The sequence below is a fragment of the Onychomys torridus genome, chromosome 15 (assembly GCF_903995425.1).
Source record: "Onychomys torridus chromosome 15, mOncTor1.1, whole genome shotgun sequence".
In the NCBI taxonomy this organism is placed as follows: Eukaryota; Metazoa; Chordata; class Mammalia; order Rodentia; family Cricetidae; genus Onychomys; species Onychomys torridus.
Window position 1 is genome coordinate 64,171,006 of NC_050457.1, and position 23,853 is coordinate 64,194,858.

Below are 23,853 nucleotides of genomic sequence, written 5' to 3' on the forward strand. Positions count from 1 at the left end.
CTTGTAAAGTGGCATGCGCCACTGATGGCCACATCTAACCTTGAAAAGTGGTGGTACTGACCCACAGGAAGCAAGCAGTTATCTATCCCACAACAATGCTCTGGTTTCAGTTCTTTTTGTTTTGTTTTTTTGTTTTTATATTGTGTTGCAGTCTTCTAAGATTACGGAACTAGCTGCTGGTGTGTCCTCTGAGTGATGTGGTCATTGGTAATAAAACCGACTGTTTTTCTTTTTAGATTGCAGGCACAGAGGAGAGGAACTTGCTTGAACTTTAAAGTTGATTACTTTGCCACTGCAGTCTCAATATGTAATCTGTTTCTTACTGGGGAGCTAGAATATGTTTTTCCTTTAAACTTTCTTTAGATCACCTTTACATAACCAAATTTGCCTTACAGTGGAAACCAAGATAGTTGTGTTTTTGTAAAACAATCTTTTAGTAGTACTGAGGGACCATGTCAGCAACTATCTTAAATCTTCAGTTATAGCTGGCATTTCTGCATGGACACACAAGACCCTTAGCAAGGAAGGGTAATCTAAGGCTATAGAAACCTGTGTTCTCTTTTGGTTTCATCCTTTTATTTCTAAAGACTAATTACAAGCAACTTGAAATTTTAATGTACCATCTCTTATTTATTTTTTCTTTCTGAGGTATTACAATATCTAGACTGAACTTTGCCAAATGTAAAAGGGAGAGAAGTTACTGAAGACTCTGAATATTTCCTTTTTTGGTTGATGTTCTAGGCTTATGTCATTAGTGCCTCACGACTGTGTTTGGTGTCCTTTATTGATACAAAGTGAGCCTGTGCCTTCATTATCTTGCCCATTTTGGTACCAATGTAAATTTGTGTTAGAAAATCTTTGAACTGTGTGAGTCTTGGAAGTCTATATCTGAATTCTATTCAATACATTTGCTGGATGTCAAGAAAAATACAGCCACATATTTATAAAATAGTTGTTACCAGTACTCATTTTTATGTGTGTTTCTTTATTTAGAAAATATTCTTAGTCATCACATTAAAAACAACAAAAGTCGCTCAATTTCCTCACTAAAGAAAAAAACAAGAATTATAATCATCAATGCTCAAGGAATGTTTTAAGTCACTAGACAAGCTTACAAGATAAACTAAAAAGTGATGAATAGTGATGGTATGAATAAAAAGAAATCCAGTCTAAAATATGACTAGATACAAATTCAAAGTTGGTAGGGGAAAATTAGTCACCAGTATGGGGGAGTACCATGAAGGACACCGTAGTCACATGCTTTTCAGTATGACTTGTACAAGAATAGGTGTTTATCAAGTTACACAGTGCAGTAAGAAAACTCCACTCAGACTTCGATTTCAAATGTAGGATGTTGAAGTATATGTGTGCTTTCTGTGGGAACAGTGTTTCTAAATTAGGCTATAGTAGCAAGTAAACCTTAAGAGTGATCTAGTGTAGTAGGGAACTCCATATCCATTGCCACGAGAGCTTATACAAACTGCAGTATTTTCTCACTGTGTAAACAACTGGATAAAGAATGGCTTATAAGATCCAGTGAGACATAGTCATTAAATGTGAGCTATTTTAATTATAGGGGAGGTGCAGAAAAACTTTTCTCATTTCCTGAAAAAAGGGGCAGAGGAAAAACCACACAATGGGAACAGCATACACTGATCATGTATTTTGGTAAGAATCAACAAACACTGCTCAGGAATCTGAAGTCTGGGGTGGAAGGTTAACCTGGGCTTGTGGAGTCTCCTTCTGAAACACTTTGCTTTTTGCTACACTAAAAACCTCAAGAAGAACTTACATTCATAGACTATGGGGAAAAAACACTGTCATGGAAGTTCTATAATCAGCAATAGCCTCATATTTAGGTATTACGGAGAGACGTGGGAGGGTTGTTTTTATGTTGCCCAGTTTGGTCTTGAACTCATGGCAGTCTCCCTGACTCAGCCTCCCGAGTGCTAGAATTAAATATGCATACTTAGTCAAATAAGCCAACTTTCTCCTTTCTGAAAACTGGTAAATGGTAGCATGCTACTGTTTCTAAGCTGGAAGTAGATACAAATTTAAGAAAAGTATTTTAATATCTTTGAGGTCACCCATACTCCTGTAAGTAACTCTTCCTATGCACTATAAGTAAACCCAATAGACTTGCTGGTTTGCTAAACTAGACTTGGGCAGAATTGTACTTTTGGTCTGTCATCCGTCTCTGTCTGGAGTGATTAGATATTTGTTTCCATTTCCCCAGAAAATGTCAGCATATCTGGTTTCGATGTTGACATTATGGTCCTAAGACACAAAGTCCAAGTCTTATGATTATTCTCAAGCTACAGCCTCTTAGCCTTTCACTTGGGCACATTTTGAGAAAAAGCTACTTGAAACACATTTAAGTGGGATCAACATGACATAAAACCAAGACATTGATTTTTTTTTTTCTCCCTACATACTATCTAAGCCATCATTTTATATCTTAAAGGCAATTACAAATACCTGTTTACAAGAACACTGAGAAATTCTCTTAATGGGTCTTGCAAGTGTTCCAGCTCCGGAGGGAAAGGTATCCTGACTTGTTGAGAAGTCAGGCTATACCTGAAGCTGGGTTCTGGTGGGGGATGGTCTCCCCGCAGGATGTGGCAATTCTGCACCTCTCTGAGAGAGAGCTGCTACAGCTGAGCTCTGTAATGCTCCCCTAAGGAAGTTTCCCAGAAGAAGGGTCCATTGCTTCTCTGCTTCACTCTGCAAAGACAGTTTTCCCGCAGAGATTTTGCTCCTTTCTGGTTAAAGAAGGTTTTCACCCAAAACTCTTTCAAGAGATTTATTTGGGAAGAAGGAATCCAGGAGAGTGGCTGCCTCTGCCAGGGTGGAGAAGGGCAGCTGCCAACTGAACAGGTACAGGGCTTATCCAGGGCTTCTTAGGGGCAGAGTTTTTCCAGGGAGATTTTCAGGGAGGGAGTTGGTCAATCTCAGATTGTCTAGATATCATGTTCAGTTGGTCAGGAGCAGATTTGACTCTGGTTTCAGGGCCAAAGGTGTGTGTTTTTCAATGGCTCTGGCTTCAGGGTCACGGTAGGTTTCTTTGGCTGGACCTTTTACCCTACAGATCTAGTGCTGTGATGGCCTTACTGTTCAATAAGTGCCTGTGAAATAAATGGATGGAAAGTATTGTAAAAATGTGCATTACTTCTCTTGTCTTTGTGGACCATGTGTAAGGTTCTACACTAGTTATTTGTAATGGTTCTAACATTACTGGCAGTGGAATTCTGGTAAGGTCACCTAACAACTTTGTATCTGTTTCCCTGTAGACAAAATAAACATAAAACAGCACCTCATCACAGAATGCTATAAAAATTGTTTCTAAAAGGCAAGATTGGCCAACTAGGACACATACAGCAAATCTAGGCTGATACCTATTTATATATGGGCTTTATACTAAAAATAATTTTAACTCTTTGAGACAGAGTCTCATTCTTTAGCTCAGGCTAAAGAATGTCTTGAATGCATGGCAATCTGCCTGCCTCGGCCTCCTATGTGCTGAGATTTTAGGCATAGGCCATCATGTCTACCTGTATTTAAATTCTTGAATCTGTAAATAAACTTTTATTAGAATACAGTTGCAACTTATTGGTTGCTTTTATTTTATTACAGCAAACCCAAAGGGCTTGAATAGATTAGACAGGATTTGCTACAAAGCCTAACCTTTTTACTACTTGTTCCTTTATGAGCAATATGTTAACCCCTGATCTAAGATACAGGAAACACTAAGTAATAGTATCATGTTTAATCTTTAAGACTCTACATTTAATAAATAACTTAGTCTGTTTCCTCTTGCTATAAAAGAACTCCTGAGGCTGGGAAGTTTTTAAAGAAATGTATTTAGTTCTCAGTTCTAGAGGTCCAAGAGTATGGAGCTGACATCTCCTGAGCTGCAGCTGCTGGCTAAGATGCTGTACCACATGTGGAAGAAAAGGAGACATGAAAGTGGATGTGTGTGGACAATAGGTGTCACATGGTGACTGTGGAGACTGACCAACTTTCACCAGGTGACTCTTGTAGTCAACAATCTAGTTCCAGTTACTTGACACAATCGCGAATCCACCCATGGGGGTGACGCTCCCATGACATAATTACCTCTTCAATGTTCCACTGCCTCCCAACACTGTTACACTGGGGAAGAGTGTTCTAGCGCATGCATCTTTGAGGGACACACTATATCCAAATAATTGCAAGCACAGTTAAGAATATCCTGATAAGGAATGGTAAATAAACCAAGGTCACATTGCTAGCAGAGGAAAAACCACATTGACTGCAAAGCCTGTTCTTTGAAGTTCACCATAATATTAATGGGGGTAGCAATGTTATTTAAAGAGAAAAAGTAAAGTCTATTGAGAAGCCAACGATGCTGGAAAAGGATCATGAAAATGAACAGGAGCATGTAGATGAAAGTCTAAACTGTCTTATTAAATACGAAACACAGAGCCAAATACAGAGTTAAAAGCCCAAGAGATCAGAGCATTAGTGTAGTGGATAGCCATCCCAGCATTGGCCTGGAAGTTCCAACCCCCATTGAGGCCCCGCTTTCACAGTCTGTATTCGTACTGAAAATCAAGATCAAGCGAGCTTTTGCCCTTCTGCTCCACGGGAGGTTTCTGTCCTCCCTGAGCTCGCCTTAGGACACCTGCGTTACCGTTTGACAGGTGTACCGCCCCAGTCAAACTCCCCACCTGGCACTGTCCCCGGAGCGGGTCGCGCCCGCCCGCGCGCGCGGACGGGCGCTTGGCGCCAGAAGCGAGAGCCCCTTCAAAATGGGGGTTGGAACTTCCAGGCCAATGCTGGGATGGCTATCCACTACATATTAGTGAATTGCCTTTAGCTCACTGCTGTCCTTCCCCTGAGAGAGAGACCTTCTCCTGGGTGACCTGTTTTTTTTATTGCCTTTCTGTTCTACCTTCTCATTGGCTCTAAACCCAACCACATGATTTCCTATTCACTGCCTGTCTATACAGACCTCCAGGTCTCTATGGTTGGTCCTGAGATTAAAGGTTTGGTCACCACTTGGCTGTGTCCTTGAACACACAGACTCTGCCTGCCATGTGATTGGATTAAGGGCGTGTGCTACCACCACTGGAATTCTGCTAAATTAGGCTTGCTTTTAGCTCTAATCCCCAGGCAACGCAACTTTATTAACATACAAATAAAATCACATTTTAGCACAAATAAAATATCGCCATAGGAGCAAGCAGAGATAGAAAGATATGAAGTGAAAGCAACCACGTTACTAGGTAAATCCAGAAATGCTTTCCCTTATATAGCTATCTTCTGCGTTTCTGGGAACCTTGAAAATACACGTATTTTGCTCACTTCAGTTGGTGACCAACACTAGCTATATTTCTCAAAATGGGATCTGTCTAGAAAGCTCACAATTTTTTTATAATTTAAAAATAAAAAACTTTCTGGAACAAAAGTCATTGGATTTAACTTGGGCACTTCAAAATTGTAAGATTTAAGAACTACTGAATAGTCTCTGCCTTGGTATTGTTCTAGTGTTGGCTATTCAGCAATGGAAGGGCAGCCCATTTCCATGGAATTTATACTCAAGATGACTAACATGATGTGTGACTGGCTCTTCTGATTGGTCCAGAATTGTAAGGTTTCCACAAATGCAGGACTTGCATTGCTAAGCCGGGGAGAAACAACAATGTTAGTGGTAGCCAGTCTCTCCAAGTAACCCACAAAGTCCCCCTGTCTCTACTCCCATTATCCATGCTCTGATGAATAGTCCTCTTAAGAACATTACATGAGCTGACCTGCATTCAGCATATTGGAGAACTACTTAGTCAAGGCTAGACCACGAGAAGCATTGTGGCTTGAAACTCTTTTTTAAAAAGGGAAGCTATTTGCCACCCTGTGAAGATAAATAGTTCTATGGAGAGATTCAATTGACAAAGAACCCAAATCTCTTGCTATTAGCCATGCGAGTCATTTCTGATAAGACTCCTCCAGCCATGGTAAAATACTAAAACCTTCAGGTGACTTCAGCCTTGGCCACACGTTCACCACGATCTCATGAGAGACTAAGAACCGCCTCATTCAGCCACATTTGATGCTTGCCTTAGAGAAACTGAGATAATGTGATGCTAAATTCTAGAGTTATTCAACAGTGCAATAGATTACTAAACAGAGTTAAAGAGGAAAGTATTGCCTAGCAAGGACTTAAGAAATAGGGTGCAGGCACCATTTTTTACAAAAGGGCCTAGAAAGGCCTCTCATAAAGGCTGTGGTGGTTTAAAAGAAAATAGTCCCTTGCAGGGCGGGGTGGGGGTGGATTGGTGCATGCCTTTGATCCCAGCACTTGGGAGGCAGGAGGTTCTCTGTGAATTCGAGCCTAGACTGGTCTCCTGAGTGAATTCCAGGATAGAATCCAAGGCTGCACAGAGAAATCCTGTCTCCAAAAAACAAAAACAGAAAAAAAAAAAAAAAAAGGCAAGAAAATGACCCCCCCCCCAAGGGAAGTGGCACTATTAGGAGTAGCCTTGTTGGAGTAGGTGTGGTCTTGTTGGAGGAAGTGTGTCTGTCACTCCTACTGCCTGAGAGATAAAATGTAGAACACTCGGCTACTTCTCCAGCACCATGTCTGCCTGCACACCATCACATCACACCAAGTACACTAAACATCTGCAACTGTAAGCCACCCTAAATAAATGTTTTTCCTTTATAGGGCATGGTGTCTCTTAACAGCAACAAAACCCTAAGACAAAGGCATTTGGGCAAAGACCTAAAAAGAGCAAACTGGCAGAAAAATGTTCAGGCAGAATAGCAAAGGATTTCTAACACAATACCAAAAATGTACTTGCTTAACCTGTTAGAACAGTTGCTACCATGATCGAAGCAGGGTGAGTTAAAGTGCAGGGAAAGAACAGAGGGTGAGTTAGGCATGGATGCAGATCCTTTAGAGCTTCTGAGAATGGTTGGTTTGAATTTTATTTAAAACCAAGAGAGCCACTTGATGATTTTGAGTAAAAAAAGAATACCACCTAATGAGTAAGAATAATAAGCTCTGTTGGAAGCTTCCACAACATTCTGATCTGGTTGAGCCAGGCATTGCAGATGAATCCATAATGCCTCTCAGATTCCTGTCTTCCTATGAAACATTGCCTCATACATATGACGTTATATAGGCAAAATGAGCACATGAAATGGAGTAATACCGAACTGATATGAATTGTTGCTGTTATACACACGGGATCTCCAAAATTTAGTACCAACGAAGGAGCGTAAAACGGCTCACAAACCCTTTTAGCTTTTAGATGCTGAGATAGTATTTCGATCATTAAAAACGAATTTCACATAGTTTTTGTATGGCTACTTGGATTTCCATTTTCACACGTGGCTCGGATTATATTTCTGGCTTGGGTCTGGACTCCGCGGTTTCTGGCCACTGGGGACAGCCGGTCAGAAGGCTCCGGAGGTCGCACGCTGTCGCCACCTCTGAGCTCCCATTCCAGAAGCGCAGGAGAGAGTCCTGAGGGAACCCACCTCAAGTGAGGGCCGCCGCAGGAGACTTCTCAAGAGACTTCCGGAACCCGAAGCAGTCCGCGGCGCCCACGCCCTTTTCCTTCCCTCTCCCACAGCGGCCACTTTAACCACGTCACAACACAGCCGCTAAACAGCGCTGCTCGGCATCCTCCGCCTGGGAACACCTCTGATTGACAGGGCGGACCCAGCATCCCCTTGATAGACACGAAGTTCCACCACCTTCCGGGGCGTGGCTAAGGAAAGAGCCGGGACTTCCGGCCCGGCTGTCAACAGTTTCCTGTGCTGGCGGGACATTCCGTCCGTGAGATTCCGGAAGCCGGAAGCTCGTGAGGCTTTTCGTGGCAGTAGGCGAGGTGGTGTCTGCGGATCCTGGGAGAGACGAGGACGCTGGTCCGGAGGTTCTCGGCTAGGTCGTCTCTTCCTCCAGGCCCCCGCCATGGCGACGTACACCTGCATCACCTGCAGGGTGGCGTTCCTCGACGCGGAGATGCAGCGGGCGCACTACAAGACCGACTGGCACCGCTACAATCTGCGGCGCAAGGTGGCCAGCATGGCCCCGGTGACGGCCGAGGGCTTCCAGGAGCGGGTGCGGGCGCAGCGGGCGGTGGCGGAGGAGGAGAGCAAGGGCACGGCCACCTACTGCACCGTGTGCAGTAAGAAGTTCGCCACGTTCAACGCCTACGAGAACCACCTCAAGTCCCGGCGGCACGTGGAGCTGGAGAAGAAGGCGGTGCGGGCCGTGAGCCGGCAAGTGGCGATGCTCAACGAGAAGAACCTGGAGAAGGGGCTGGGCGTGGACAGTGTGGACAAGGACGCCATGAACGCCGCCATCCAGCAGGCCATCAAGGCCCAGCCGTCCACGTCTCCCAAGAAAGTGCCCTCCGTGACCACGGAGGAGTCCCGGAGGGCGGCGGGCGCCGGCGCGAGCAGTCGGCGCGCTCAGGAGCGAGACCCGACGGAGAAGCCGCCCCGGCTCCAGTGGTTCGAGCAGCAGGCGAAGAAGTTAGCGAAGCAGCAGTGGGAGGAGAGTGAGGAGGACGAGGAGGAGGACGAGGAGGAAGGTAACGGCCCCGTCGGGGTTGCCGTGAGGCACCGGGTCCCTGGGAGCTTGCCGATTGAGATTGCTGAATCGGGTTTAGGGGTGTTGCCCTTCTGGGGATTGCACTGAACCCCGCGCGTGTCAGGGAGGCACGCCCACCTAAGCCCTGCCGGTCCTTTCTACTTTGGTTTGAAGCTCTGTGACGGGGTCTCACTGTTTCCCAGGCTGGCCTTGACTTTCTTTTTTTTTTCCCCTCGAGACAAGTTTTCTCTGTGTAGTTTTGGTGCCTGTCCTTGACTTTCTAACCCCCGAACCGCAGCTCTCGTGGGAGCTGGGATTACAGGCCTACGGCATTTAATGTTTGTTAATCTGATTTATTTCTTTTAAATATTTCGGAAGATGGGTTGTAGGCCTCCGTTTTTATTTTTATTTTATTTTATTTGGTTTTTCGAGACAGGGTTTCACTGTGTAGTTTTGGTGCCCGTCCTGGATCTCGCCCTGTACACCAGGCTGTCTTGGCTCTGCCTCCCGAGTGCTAGGATTAAAGGCGTGCACCACCACCGCCGCCGCCCCGCAGGCCTCCATTTTTATTTTTATTTTTATTTTTATTTTTTGGTTTTTCGAGACAAGGTTTCCCTGTGTAGCTTTGTGCCTCTCCTGGAACTCACTTGGTAGCCCAGGCTGGCCTGGAACTCACAGAAATCCACCTGGCTCTGCCTCCCGACTGTGGACCTGAGGGGAAGAGTGTTTGGTGATTGTTTGTTTAAACATCTTAGTTAATGGACAAGTTGAGCTTTTGTGTTTTTTGTTTGTTTGTTTTTTTGAGGCAGGGTTTCTCTGTGTAGCTTCGGCGCCTGCTCTGGAACTTACTCTGTAGCCCAGGCTGGCCTCGAACTCACAGAGATCCACCTGCCTCTGCCTCCCGAGTGCTGGGATTAAAGGTGTGTACCACCACCGCCCAGCTCAAGTTGAGCATTAAATTGCTTTTATTCATGTGAAGTCTTCTTTCAGTGTTCTGAAGCAAATTAGATGTATTTGTTGTATAAAATGATGGGTTTCATTAGGACATTTTGCAGTGATGAGACAAAAGGGTTTAAATGACCCACTAGTCTGCATCTCCATAGGAAAATTTTTCTGTTTGCTTCTCTGTGTGGATTCAGGGCCTAAAGCATTGACTGAAAAAAATGAAGGGATACAGGTACTTTATAAATGAGTGAACTATGCTCCTTTTAGATTGGATGAGGGGTGCTAACACCTGTGCACACAGAAAGACATGCTGTTGGCACACTGCTGCAGAACTTGAAATTCTAGTGGTTTCTTAGGATTTTAGATTTAGTTTAGTTGATTAAAACCATTTAACCTAGTTGATTCAAACCTAGTGAGGGGCTCAGGCTGCCTGTAAGCCTGAAATGTGGGGGCTCGAGGCAGCAGCCAAGGCTCTTTACTTTATGAAGTGTTTATTCCTTTACCCCCACAGCATGTTAATACTGAAAGTGTTCGTGTTCATGTTCACTCTGTTTATGCTTCTATAACAAAAGATCTTAAGTTTGGTCATTTATAAACAACACGAACTTATTTTGCCACAGTCGTGGAGGCTAGGATGTCATGAATGTAGTTGGCAGCTTGACTGTATGGTGAGGGCCTGTCCCATGGACTGGGTATTTTTCTCAGACTTTGCTTACATGATGGAAAAGGCAGAGAGGTCTAGTTGTGTACTCATTGACGATGAGCAAAAGGCAAAAAAAAGAGGAGGTTAGCAAGTTCACTTAAGTCCTTTCCTTGGGATATCAATCCATTCATGAGGGCTCTTAGAGGTTATTATGAAACTTATTAGAGATCACATTGGTTATTAAGTTGAACTTGGAAGGACACATACACTATAGCAGTTCATATAACACACCTGCACATACCATAATACAAATTATTCCTAGGAAGTGGAAATGGTAGGCACTGTTATTCAACCAGATCAGAATCCGTTTAACTCTGTGTCTAGTACTGGGCTAGGTACTATGAGACATAGGAACGAAGTTAGAGACTACTTCAAAGAGCTTACCATGTGCTGGAAAAGAAAGATTAAAGTTTCTTATCATTCAAACTTGTCTGAGGGTAAATAAATAGCTAAAATTGAAGTCTTGAAAAAGGATTTGGCTTAGGGGACAGGCAGGATTATAATGTGTTGTGAGCATAGTGATGTCTTTGATTGTGCCTTTACTATATTTTTTAAAGTAAATTTGTTTTTCAAAATTTCTGACTTGAAGATTGGGAAGACATTGATTCTGATGATGGATTGGAATGTGAGAACCCTGGAGTGGAGGACCAGGATGCAGAAGATGCAGAAGCTGGGGAGAGCCCACCATTGGGTGCCATCCCAATAACAGACTGCTTATTTTGTTCCCATCACTCAAGCTCCCTCGTGAAGAATGTGGCTCATATGACTAAGATCCACAGCTTCTTTATTCCTGATATAGAATATCTTTCGGATCTGAAAGGACTGATTAAATATTTGGGTGAGTATAATCATTTTGTTTTTGGTGAAGAAATGGTTTTCAGTTTGTGAGAATGAGAGTCAACCTGACTTCGGAAGATTGATTTCATATTTTCCCCTTAAACTTTATGACCAGGAGAGAAAATCGGTGTTGGCAAGGTTTGCTTGTGGTGCAACGAGAAAGGGAAGTCCTTCTACTCCACAGAAGCTGTGCAGGCACACATGAGTGACAAAAGCCACTGCAAGCTCTTCACAGATGGTGACGCTGCTTTGGAATTTGCAGACTTCTATGACTTTAGGTGAGACTGGAGTTTGTGAAGTGTTTTGAGGTCATATTTGTACTGAAGTGATAATGTACGATATCTGCCGTCCTTCTAGATGAGTTGGGCTCATCATGCAGTGAGCTGTGATATCAGACTCAGCTTTGCTCGAGATATTCTCAGCCCATATTACACATATCTTCGCTAACAAGCTCACATCTAGAAAAGGGAAGAGCCCAAGTGAGGGGGACTTATTTGGTTTTGTTCTTTGTGGGTAAGTGGCCAGAGCTTTGATTTTATTAATTATCTTGTGAATAGACCTATAAAAATTAGGTTTCACATTTGGGGTTCCTTGAGAGACTCTTAATCAAAGACTGTCTACTAAGGAAATTGAACTGCTTGATACTTTGTGCCAGAGCCTGGCATTTGGTAGTGAGATTATTTCATAGATAGTTCAACTCTAACTGGAATCTTGAGCAATTCATAATACGCATCAAGCATGTTAGGTGTTCATGAATAATTAGTGTCTTTTGTCAAAATTTCTGTGATGTAGCGGTGTATGTACAGATATGTGTAAGTACCATGCCAAGCAGCCACAGCCCAAGTGGTAAAGATAGAAAAATTTTAATCTTTTAGAATTTTTTTGCCTCCTCTTGCTGAATTTCTAGTTTGCACTTGAAGGTGGCTGTTGGGTGGCATAATTAGAAGGTTAGAGGTGTTAGCATTCTAAGACAGGTTGAGTTTCTGCTAGAGATAGAAAGCATCTCCCTGAGCCATAGAAATGTTTATCCCTCTCTGGTTTCCTACCGGACAACAGGGTGTTTGACCTTTAGACTGATTGTCTAATTGGGAGTAGTAGGCTAAGCAAATACCGGAGGTAGATCAACTGGGTAACTGGCTTGAAAGACTGAAGTACAGATGTTCTGATTATCTGTATCTGCTTCTTGTATATTTAGGTTCCTACTCAGGCTCATAAATTTCACTGCCTCCTATAGGCTATGACTACCAATTTATATATCTAATGCAACCGCCTCAGCTTCAACCGTGGACACTCTCTTTACCATTTGTATTACATTCTGCTTTACAACCTAACCTACTCCACCTTACAGAAATTCTGTCCTTCCCAGTGTGCAAGCCAATAAGTTTCAGTCATCCTTGATGTTTTATTTTATACTTGCATTAATTCTTTACTCAGATCCTGTTCTATCTACCTTGAAGTTATCTTCAGTATGTGTGACTGTTTTTCACTTCCTCAGTGTCCAGGTCTATGTTACCATCCACTGTCATTGAATTTTGTTGCCTGTCTAATCTAACTTTTCATCCTCACCACCTCCTGTGTTATATTCTCAAAGCTACCTTGAGGGACCCTTTTATAACATTAAGTCAGATTAAACACTGCTCAGAATATTCTAAGGGCTTTCCTTCTTTCTCAAAGTAACAGCCTGAATTTAGTGGCTTATAATGTCCTAGTGATCTGACTCTAGCTATGATTTTTTATTTTGTTTTGTTTTTTCCTCCTAGTAGATATCAAGTATGTGAATCTCAAGAGTTTTTGCACTTAGCTTTAGCTCAGAGAGTCCAATGACTTGTGTCCTCATTTCCTGAAGGACTCAGATTTCACCTTGCCATTATGACTGTCCATGACTGCCTTTCATAAAAGAGCATGCTTACCTAGTCACCATACTCACTTATTATCCTCATATCCCTTACTACCATTTCACTCCATATATATTATTGCTTATTGTCTCTCTTCTTGATAGGCTAGATAGCTCCTTCTGTTACTGTTTGCCAGTGTGCTGCTCAGACTGTTGCTAGGAATTAAAGTTGATGACTGGCGCAGATGGTTCCAGAGTTTTCTGGTTGGACATGGCTCAGGAGGAAAGCACTTGGCTAGCTTATTTACAGTCCTTAGTTTGTTCTGTAGTACTAACAACAGCCATCTCAGTACAGAAGAGCATTTTCTTTGTCTGAATGTTGTTTTTTTGTGGACTTGATGTATTTTTTTTTAGCTTCAAAAATGATTAGTGGTATGAGCCTTTATGAAATGAACATTAATGTATTTGTTCTATAAAACAAAAGTCGATAATATGTTGTGGGTATAGGCAGACATTATTGTGCTTTGCTTGTGTGTGGGTGTAGAAAATTGAACTCGGGTCTGGTTGCATGGCAGGTTCTTTCCCCACTGAGCCATCTCCCCATCACTGCCTAGTTATTTTTCTCTATGTCAATTTAAATACAGAATTTTAGATATATTTAGAAACAGATTCTTCTAGAACTACACTGTCCAGTGTGGTAATTACTAGGTATATCCTTATGGCTACCTAAATGAAATAACAGATGATATTAAAAATTCAGTGCTTTAGTCACACTATCTGCATTTGAAAAAGTTCAGTCCTTGAAAGCTGTACATCTAAAGCTAGTATGTGAGACATGTGTCTTTTCTGTCATCACAGAATTCTCTTGGGCTGCAGTCTTCTAAATGTGTTTCTATTGTGACTGATTGGGCTGTAACTTCATGTCCAGCTCTGATCATGTCTTCTGCATTTGGTAGCCTTTCTAGAGAGAGGAAAAACATCCTCTTAGGTCATTTGGTCACATTTGTTGCAGAGAAATTCCAACAGTAGTTTTATCATCGCTCAGTCCTGTTTGGGGGTATTCCTGGAGTTGGTGATAGTCTTATCATGGCTCAGTCCTGTTTGGGGGTATCCCCTGGAGCTGGTGGTAGTCTTATCATGGCTCAGTCCTGTTTGGGGGTATTCCTGGAGCTGGTGGTAGTCTCGCCACATTTGTGAGTGCAGTCTGTCTGTCCAGTTAAGTCTCTTTAGCAGTGCTGTTTTACCATTACAGGAGTAGCTACCCAGACTACAAGGAGGGCCAGGACCCTAGTGAGATTGAGGCGTTATTCTCCGAAAAGATCTTGGAATGTGATGATGAAACCATGGAGCTGATACTTCCTTCTGGTAAGTGTATTTGTATTTGTCAAAAGAGATAGCTTAATGCCAGTGTGTGGTGGAAGAAACATGTCTCCTTCAATTACCTGCTGAATCAAGGGAAAAGAACATGAACCTTAGTTTTCTTTTAATGTTCTCTTTAAAACTTAAACTTTAGCTGGGCAGTGGAGGCGCACACCTTTAATTCCAGCACTCAGGAAGCAGAGGCAGGCGGATCTCTGAGTTCGAGGCCCACCTGGGCTACAGAGTGAGTTCCAGGAAAGGCGCAAAGCTACACAGAGAAACCCTGTCTGAAAAACCAAAAAAACAAAAAACAAACAAACAAAACCTGTAAACTTTAAAATTAGCTACTTAACTCTAAGTTGGCTGATTCCTTAAAATTGGGTTATTGTTTTTCCTTGTTTCTTTTTAGGTTAGAATATTTTGACTAGGTATTTTCTTAATATTTTTTAAGTGAAGACTGATCCCCCATCCTCTCCCTCTCTCCCTTCTGTGTATATGTATGTATGCCTTTTTCCTTGTGTGTGGTCTATCTGTATACATGCATGTGTAGAGGTCAGAGGTCACATCTGGGGTTACAGATGTGTGCTAACATCAACTTTTTACCTAGGTTCTGGGTATCTGAATTCAGGTCCTAATTCTTGCATGATAAGCATTTTACCAACTAAGCCGTCTCCATGGGCATTCTCTCATCTTTTCTTGATATTCCTCTCTTTGAACTGATTCCTCTGGTATCTGTGTCCGTGCATAGCTCAGGCTTCTATCAGTTACTTTGCATGGCTATGACCAAAACTCTGGCTTAACAAAGGATTTATCTTGGTTCATGGATTCAGAAGATTCAGACCATTGGTCATTTAGCCAAGTGCATTTTGGTAAAATATAATGGCTGTGGGACCATGTGGTAGAGGAAACTGTTTACCTCATGGCAAATAAGGAGGCAAAAAGAATAGAGATAAAATAGCCTCCAGGGAGCTATCTCCAATGATCTGCTTCTGTCAACTAGGTCCTACCACCTTAAGTTTCTAGTTTCTTCCCTCGGGGATCAACTTGAACATACTGGAAGTATCTCGTTTGTATTCAAACTGTAGCAGGCTTCTAGAACAGTTTGTCATGTTGATATTTGAGTTATAGTACCTGGGTTGCCTCCAGTAGTTGGAGGAGAGGTATGGAGGATGAATTCTGCCTTCTCTCTTGGAAAATAGGACTCATTGTAGGAATTTACCCCAGGAAAGAGAAGATGAGGAAGTCAAGAATCTGAGAAGCACCCACTGTTATTTATTGTATAGGAAGGAAGAATGTGCAGCTACTTGGTAAGAATGGAGGAAGCTACAGAGGGCTTGTTTGAAGGGAGTATAGAGATGATAGTAAATATTAGTAAATATTAGCAGATACCTGGTGTTTACCGAGTTCATAGCACATTCAGACTCTGCAGCAGGCCTGTGAATTAGATTCTCTTCCTTTTGTTTGGCATATGAAGCTGGCATGTTCAAGCAACTTATCCAGGACCTTACCCCAAGCCTTTCTCCACTTCGTACACTGTGTAGGGAGTTTTGCAGTAATAGTACAGCAGTATGTCACCCTCCTTGCCAGGGAAGGTGTCTGATGAAGCATTACATGTGTTGAAAGTCTTGCTTTCCTAATTTGCTGTGTCTAAAGCAGCAAAACACATCTAATATCACTGTGTAGTACAGAGAGCTGTCATTAATTCAGAATAATCTTTAATGCCCAGAGCAGAGAGAAAGCCTTGAGGATGAAATTCTAGATGGTACGCAAGTTTTATTGTAATGTATTGTAGCCTATACAGTATACAGTAGTCGGGGCTCGTAGGAGCTCATGGACTCCAGACTGTCAGGGAACCTGCATGGGACCACCTAGGCCCTCAGCATGTGTGTGACAGCTGGGTATAGCTTGTAGGGCTCCAGCAGTGGGATCAGGGCCTGTCTCTGGCGCCTGAGCTGGCTTTGGGAACCTATTCCCCATGCTGTCCTGCCTCGCCCAGCCTTGATGCAGGGGGAGGAGCTTGGTCCTGCCTCAACTTGGTGTGCCATGCTTTGTTGATGCCCATGGGAGGAATGCCCATTTCTGACCAGAGAGCTGGAAGAGGAATGGAGGTGGGGGAACAGAGGGGAATTGTGGGGAGGAAATGGCAGGGGAAACCATAGTCGGGCTATAAAATAAATGAAAAATTTAATTAATAAAAAATACACAGCAGTAAGAGGGTGAATATAATCAAAAACATCTTTTAGCTTTTATAGAATGAAAAATTCTGCCAGTCCTCTGCATGGTTTCTATACCTGCAGAATTAGCCATTTGAGAATTGAAGGTGTTTGGAGAAATAATGTTGTCATGTCCTGGTTATTCTAGAAACAGTATAGTATAACTGTATTTATTAAATGCTAGAATTGAGAGTATCCCACAGTACAGCATATAGGAGAATGTGGGTATCTGAGAGTGAATTCTGGATCAGTGTCCTTACAAGTACCAGGAGCGATGCAGATGTTTAGTTTTTCTTGTAAGATGAATACTGTCCCTGTTCTGCTAACTCCAAGCTCTTACCCAGAGAATAAGTAAGCTGAGTAAGGTGATTCTTACAAAGTAGTGTCTGACATGTGGAACACTGTAATGTTGACTTCATTTTGCATCTACTTTAGCTCATTATATTACACAGACATTAGTAACAGGCATATCCTATTTGAGAATCATGCTCTGTTTGGGTGAAGTTTTCATCTGGACTTGACAGTTTTGAAAATTGGTGAGGAATATTTAATTATGTGGAAAACACAGTGAAGCCCCAAATGGGTGTCCGTTTAGGGAACTACTTCTCCCATTCACATAATGGAGCACTTCCTAAATGTCTTTTGAATATTTTCCTCCCGAGGCATGTGTGTGTGTGGTCATTCCTTCTGACCATCACCGGTCTGCTTTCTTTACAAGCCAGCACCTTCTCTCGAAAACACAGGAGTGTGTTTCTTTACCCTCTGCTTCCTCACTGGGAGCCGTTGCCTTCAAGGTCTGAGAGCATCCTGTGGTCCTCCTTGCCACACACTCATCTCTGGGTGTCTGTCCGAGTGGTGCCTCTGGTACTCTATTCCACCATAAGACTCATCTTGTTTCCCCGGGAGATTACCCCGGACCCTCTCCTGCTCCTAGAGTACTCGTGCGTCTGTCTGATAGTTTACTTTCCTCCTTTGTAATTGTTGTCTGGCCTGTCTCTCCTCCCTTTGAAAAACGTATGTGTAGTTTAAGTGAATGATATTTTACCTGTATATGGGATACAATGTGGCATTTCAGTACGTGCATATAATATATAATGATTCTGCCAAGGTGACTAGCATATTTATCTTCTCATACATAATTATTCTTTTTGCTGGGAACACTAAAATCATCCCTGTTGGCACCTTTGAAATAATTGTCCTCCATCATTGTACCTACGTACAGTGCTATAAAATAGTAGACGGAAGTGATCTCCCACTGCTTTGGAGAACAGACTGCCTTTCTCTTTCATCTTAGTATGGGGACTCGGACACATAAGAAATGGTACATACTTGTTGACTCAGGATGGAAGTGACTTTTAAAGGGGAGGCAAGCTGGGTCCCTTGGGCCTCGAGTAGGAAAACAGTGAGAGGAAAGGGAAGGAAAAGTGAGGAGAGGAGGCTTGCGGGAACTGAGTCACACTTGATTTTACAGGTTTGTGAGAACTCAGGAAATAGAAACCTCTGAACAAGCACTATATAAAAGTGTAGTGGTAGCATGTGGATCAGCTACTTATTTCTGGACAAATGACCTCAGAAATCTCTGGACGTGCTCCCTTGTGTGCCTGGACTAGCATGGGTGTTAGTGTAAAGCCAATTTGGGGAGGATCATACATCTAAGAATTGCTTTCAACTGGCTTCCAAAGTGTTAATTGTACCTGAAGTGTAGAGAGAACTCAGATTGTTTTGGAGTAAAATCCGCAGCTAGATGGTTCCAAAGACAATAAAAAGAATTCCCAGTAGAGGGCGCTCTGAGCATTTCTCCGGAAGATTGTGGCTTGGCTCAGTTCCCTTGCATTTCCTTCATTACTCTTCAGTTCATATGGAGGAAATTGGTGTGAAAGATACATTGATGATCAATTTGCCAACTGACCAGATGAAACTGGTGTTGTACCATGAGAAATGCACAATTAATTTAGGAAATTAGAGTTGGAGATACTCCAGTATCTAATGTCAGTGGCCCTGGCTGTTCAGCAGGAAGGGACGGTTTCATAAGCAGTTACATGATGAGAGCTAGGTGGACAGAAGTTTCATAAGCAGACATATCAGTTGTTATTGGGCAGTCAAGGTGTTCTAAATCGAATCTGTCCTTCCAAGGGCCTTCAGGTTGAGTAGCTCTTAGCACTTGGTGTGGTGTTAATGCCAAGTTCTCACTGTAACTAACAGCAAGAGTGGCTCACTGCTCTCCTGCCAGCTCTCGGGAGCTGTGAGATGTATTTGCAAGTGTTGCTTAGGAATGTGCATATTTATTAAGGACACACTAGTTACTATTTTAGTATTTACTCTTTAGGAGTAAACATCCTTGCAAATCTGGACCACCTGACCTAGCATTGTAATTTAGAAATCCCAGTAAATAGTGCTGAGATTTTTCTCAGAGGACCTTCATTTAGCTATGAGTCTTTTCCCGTGAGATTCATCTCACATGTCCAGTCAGTGATGTTTTTCTGATTTGAGGCACAGTGCAAACCAAGGTCTTGCCATAAGAATGCCTAAAGCATCAAGCAGCTGGTTTCAGAGAGATACCTTCTATCCATTTATCCTGGTGTCCATAGACACGAGATTAGATTTGAAGGATCTTTTTTTTTTTTTTGTCATCACCTAGTCTGATCACAAACATCACCTCTGGGTGGCAGGAAATAGTTTTCAAGTATTATGCTAGGTACAGGGACCCAAAATAACTTGACACTTTTCTTTCCATGTTAGTCCAGACATAGATCCTAACAGCAGATCTATAGCCTTCTAAAGCTTATGGGATAGACTCTTCATGCTTGTTTATTAGTCAATGGTTTTATTTATGTGAATTGAAACTACTCTAGGAGCTGTACACAGGATTTTACCCATCCATATAAGATTATTTTCAGTGGGAATAGCTATTTTATGCCTGTATTAAATGGCTTGTGTTTCAGTTTGGAAAGGTATTTGATTGCTTATGTCCTAATTAATATTCTTCTAAAAAACATAGCTTACTTTTATTAGTAAATCCATAGGTGATGTGGATGCCACTGGCCTAGGGACCAGTCTTTCATGGTAGTAAGGGTGATTACCTTTTGAAAATCATTACTCTGATGGCACCTAGAGTTAGCCATCTCCAAAGCTCACCTTATTTCTTAGTTTCTCTGCTCTGAAGCCATACGAGTTGGTTAGTTTCCCTATTAATGGTCAGAAAGCAATAGTTTAGGCTTTTTGTGCCATTCTGTCTGTGGTAGTTGTTCAGGCCTGCTTTGTAGCACAAAGGCTGCTAGAGATGTGGATGAATGTGACTGTGTTCCATGAAAACTTACAGACTGGTGAGGTAGCTGTGGACCTCAAGAAGGAATTTGTTAACTCTTGATCATATCAGATGTACCTCACTCTTAAGTAGGAACTTCAAATTGTTCCTCTAGTAAATAACTTTAACTTACGTTGGGATTTTATCAGTGTAATTATAGAAGTTCCAGACTTTACATGGCCAATACCTTTCTCCCTTAGTTTTCTAATTTGACATGTATGTTCTCTTTTCTTTGTTTTAAACTTTTGTTTATTATTATTGTGTGTAGGTGGGAGTGTGTGTGTGTGTGTGTGTGTGTGTGCGTGCGCGCGCGCACACGCGCCATGGTACATATGGGAAGGCCAAAGGACAACTCTTTGGGGTTGGTTTTTCTATATCCACTTGAATGTGGTTTCTGGGGATTGAACTCAGGCTGCCTGATCAGCACAACATGCACCATACCTTCTTTCCTTTTTGATGAATATATTTGTAGCATGAATCCTAATTGGTCTTAATAGTAAAAACCCAGAGCCAGGTATCAGGGTAAATGCTGAAAGATTAGTAAAGGAATCAGCCGCTAGAGAGACTTCTTACCTCTACTGAATTCTCAGTCTAAAAGGGCCAAGCTCCTGCCTCCACCTCACCTTATCACTTCCTCTCTTTGCCCAGCCATATCACTTCCTGTTTCCTTCTCCCAAGAGCTGGGATTAAAGGTGTGTGCCACCACTGCCTGGCCTCTAGTGGCTAGCTCCACACTCTGATTTCCAGGCAAGCTTTATTTGTTAAAGCACAAACAAAATATCACCACATGTATTATTACACAGTTGATGGTAGGTTTGTGCAAATATATATATATATATATATATATATATATATTATAATATCAAAATACTTTGGAAATTAAAATTAAGAATTTATTTCTCAAAGCTTGATTGATTTATACTATTTCACTTGATTTCTTTAAATAATCACAGGCTTTGAAGAGGATTTAGCTTAATCATTTTTGAGGTAATCAAGTTGTTTCCATCATTTAGGAAGGAGCATCTCAATTTGTCAATATGGCTAGATAACTCTGCTGTTGGTGGTGTGCCCATGAATTTTAATATGTTCAGTAGCTTCTCTGCCCCTTAGCCACTAGATGCCAGTAGCACTCCAGCTGTAAAGCTGTAACAATAAAGATCTCTACAGTAGGTATCAGATGTCCCTTAGGGTAAAATTCACTCCTGTTGGAGGACCCCTGGAATAGAAAACAGAACCAGAGAGAAGATGGTTTCATTTTTGTCCAGCTCTGATGGCTTATAGACCTAATGTCAGGGCTATTTCCTGCTTGATCTTTCTCTTAGGAATTTTTAGCCTCCATCTCTATATTTTTTCAATGTTGGTCTGTCCTGATTAAATCTGTTTTCCTACTAAGTTTCCTAAAGCTTTGATGCCCCTGAAGGTCTTAGGGGAAGCCTTTGGCTTATAGCTCTGACTTGAAAAAACTGTCCGATTCAGTATTTGAATGTTGCTCTTTTGAAAAACAGGTGCCAGAGTGGGTCATCGCTCCCTGATGAGATACTACAAACAACGATTTGGCTTGCCAAGAGCTGTGACAGTTGCTAGAAACCAGAAGGCTGTGGGCAGGGTACTCCAGCAATACCGAGCCCTGGGGTGGACAGGCAGCACAGGTACATTGATGCTTACTTACATCTGTGGATTTCATGGGCTTGGGGGACTTCTTATCACTTGTGTTGTACTGGGTCTTCTCCAAGGGAGATTGACTTCTTGGCTCTGGGGCTTCCATTACCACATGATACTTAGGGCAATAAGTCTAAGATGTGTTCTTATATACTTAGTTTTCCTGGCTTGGTAACTTGTTATACATCGTGTTTTTACTTAGAAATCATTACAAGCTGAAATTACCTGGAGGTAACACAGAAATGAAATAGTATCTTAGTGGTTAATGCTTGAGCTGTGGAGTCTAACATGTGTAGTCACATGTTATACACTTTTATATCATGAACAATGTTAAATTTCAGTTTCTATTTGTTCATTTATACAAAGGATATAATTAATAGGACCCATGTTGGAGTTGAGAGACTTGACTGTCATAATGCATGTGTGATATAGTACACATACTGCAGGTTTGTCATTGTCCCTCTTGGGCTGTTTTTCCCAATAGAAATAGATTGAAATGAGTAAAGCTGACAGCCGAAGTTATTAAGCTTTGAAACCACAGTGTGCTATTACTTAACTCTTATACTGTGCTGTACAAAATTGTCTTCTTACTCTTCTGGGAAATAATAGTCCAAGTGGAGGTGGCAAAGAGAAGAAGTCAGGCTTTCTGGTGCCTACAAACACTGAAAACGCCACTGTTTACAAAGTTCTGATCCACAGTTCTGGGATGCTCATAGACCTGAGGTCCATTGCTTAGAAACCCCACATTGGCGTCTGTCTTTATGAGAACCCCACTTAACCTAAGCCAACTCTGGAAGTTCTCTACAAAGATCTACTTCCTCTGACAACACATAAGAGACCCTTGCCTCATTTGTTACCCTCCTTCCAACCACAGGAGCAGCTCTCATGCGTGAGCGGGACATGCAGTATGTCCAAAGGATGAAGTCGAAATGGATGCTGAAGACAGGAATGAAGAACAATGCCACTAAGCAGATGCACTTTAGGGCCCAAGTGCGCTTCTGAGAGGCTGTGATTGAGAGATGTATCTCTCACTGCATTTCCCTCCATGTCCGAGGACCAGTGAAGCCAGATTGCGGAATGGGTCTTTTGCTGCTACGTCATTTGTTCTGATCTAATAAAGTCAAAATCACGTTAGTCTTCAAATGTCATTTTTGAGCAGTGTTTAAAGCTTTTAAGTGGGGATGTGTTTGTTGGGCTCCAGGACCTACATTACTGCCTGACAGTTGCTTTATTGCCTCAGCTTTCAAATGCTTTCTGGCTGTCAGCATAATGTGGGAAACATAAGTGATTTATCTGCTCCAAAATTAGTGTAAATTTCAGAATAACTCACCACATCATGCCACAGGGACCTGAGTCAGGGACTTTAAGGCTTACGTAGGAGCAAAATTGAAGGTCACTCATAAATGTGTTTGGCTTAGGAAGTAGTCCATGTCTCTGGGCATGTCGATAAAATGCAGGAAAGGAGAGAACATGTGAAGGGCTTGTGAAGGTTTTTAATTTCTAAATAAGAACAAAGAGTGCCAGCTTTTATGTAGTTTGTAAGACTCCCTCATAGTTAAATGTGTGCAGCTCTTAGTTTAGGTTGCTCAGGAGAAGGCTCTAATGATACATCTGTCCATTGAGCTACTTTTGTGACTTTGGAAAGGTGATAGAATTTTCTAACTTTAATTTTTAACTGTAAATTGGTGTGGGTTGTTCTTTTAATCTTTTTATCTTTCAAGTTGTGAGGGTTCAGTAAACCAGTGAAAGCACCCATTCCATAATAGGCTTCCTAACAGTAGGTTAAAGTATAGTCTCCTTCACTGTAAAGAGTGCCATGCCAAGGCCAAAGTCCTAGCTAGCACAGAGTTCTGATGCAGTGTCTTATGGATGCCAGTAGGCTGCAGTTGTCGGGACCTTTTGCTAAATGACCTTGCCAGTCTGGTTTACTTTTAAACTAAGGGTACAGAATTGAATTATGTGTTTCTCAGGATATAATTTCATTATCATTTAAATAGAGAAAGGAGCTCTCTGGTGTGAATTTTGTTCCTCCATGTCTTCTAGCATCCTCCCCACAGAAGTACTCTTGACATCTCTGCCATGTACTGAAATCTCTACCTTTGTAGTGTATTTCAGGCGGTGTGTTTTTAGTTTACACCCCACTGAATCTGTGTACTAACTATGTTAGACCTCTTCTTGCTTTGTTTTCATTCAGTAAGTGTCAGGTGTCTAGCTTAGTACTTCTGGCTCTTACCTTGTTGTACTTCCTTCCTTCTGCTAAGCTGATAACTTGGTTGTCTCTAACCCGCCAATACCATATCAGGACTGGTAGCTTGTACCTCCGACTTGTACTTGGGTATATTTACATACCTGTTTTGGTCATCTTTTCTTCCTCCTCCTTCTTTCTTCCTTCTCTTCCTCCTTCTTTTCTTCTGCTTC

General features: G+C 42.2%; 1 protein-coding gene across 1 annotated transcript; it reads left to right on the plus strand.

Moving 5' to 3' along the window:
* The first annotated feature begins 7,787 nt into the window (after positions 1 to 7,787).
* On the plus strand, positions 7,788 to 22,569 carry Znf622 (zinc finger protein 622). Its single transcript, XM_036207367.1, has 6 exons — positions 7,788 to 8,582; positions 10,819 to 11,067; positions 11,182 to 11,344; positions 14,153 to 14,265; positions 21,282 to 21,425; positions 22,310 to 22,569. The coding sequence occupies exons 1-6, from the start codon at positions 7,958 to 7,960 to the stop codon at positions 22,435 to 22,437; spliced, it is 1,422 nt and encodes a 473-aa protein (XP_036063260.1). The 5' UTR covers positions 7,788 to 7,957; the 3' UTR covers positions 22,438 to 22,569.
* The last annotated feature ends 1,284 nt before the right edge of the window (positions 22,570 to 23,853 follow it).

Excerpts from the sequence above, each read along its gene's own strand:
- Znf622 (XM_036207367.1), top strand. The coding sequence starts at position 7,958 with ATGGCGACGTACACCTGCATCACCTGCAGGGTGGCGTTCCTCGACGCG. Across the intron at positions 14,266-21,281 it reads GGAGCTGATACTTCCTTCTG|GTGCCAGAGTGGGTCATCGC; the intron begins GTAAGTGTATTT and ends TTTGAAAAACAG. Across the intron at positions 21,426-22,309 it reads GGGGTGGACAGGCAGCACAG|GAGCAGCTCTCATGCGTGAG; the intron begins GTACATTGATGC and ends TTCCAACCACAG.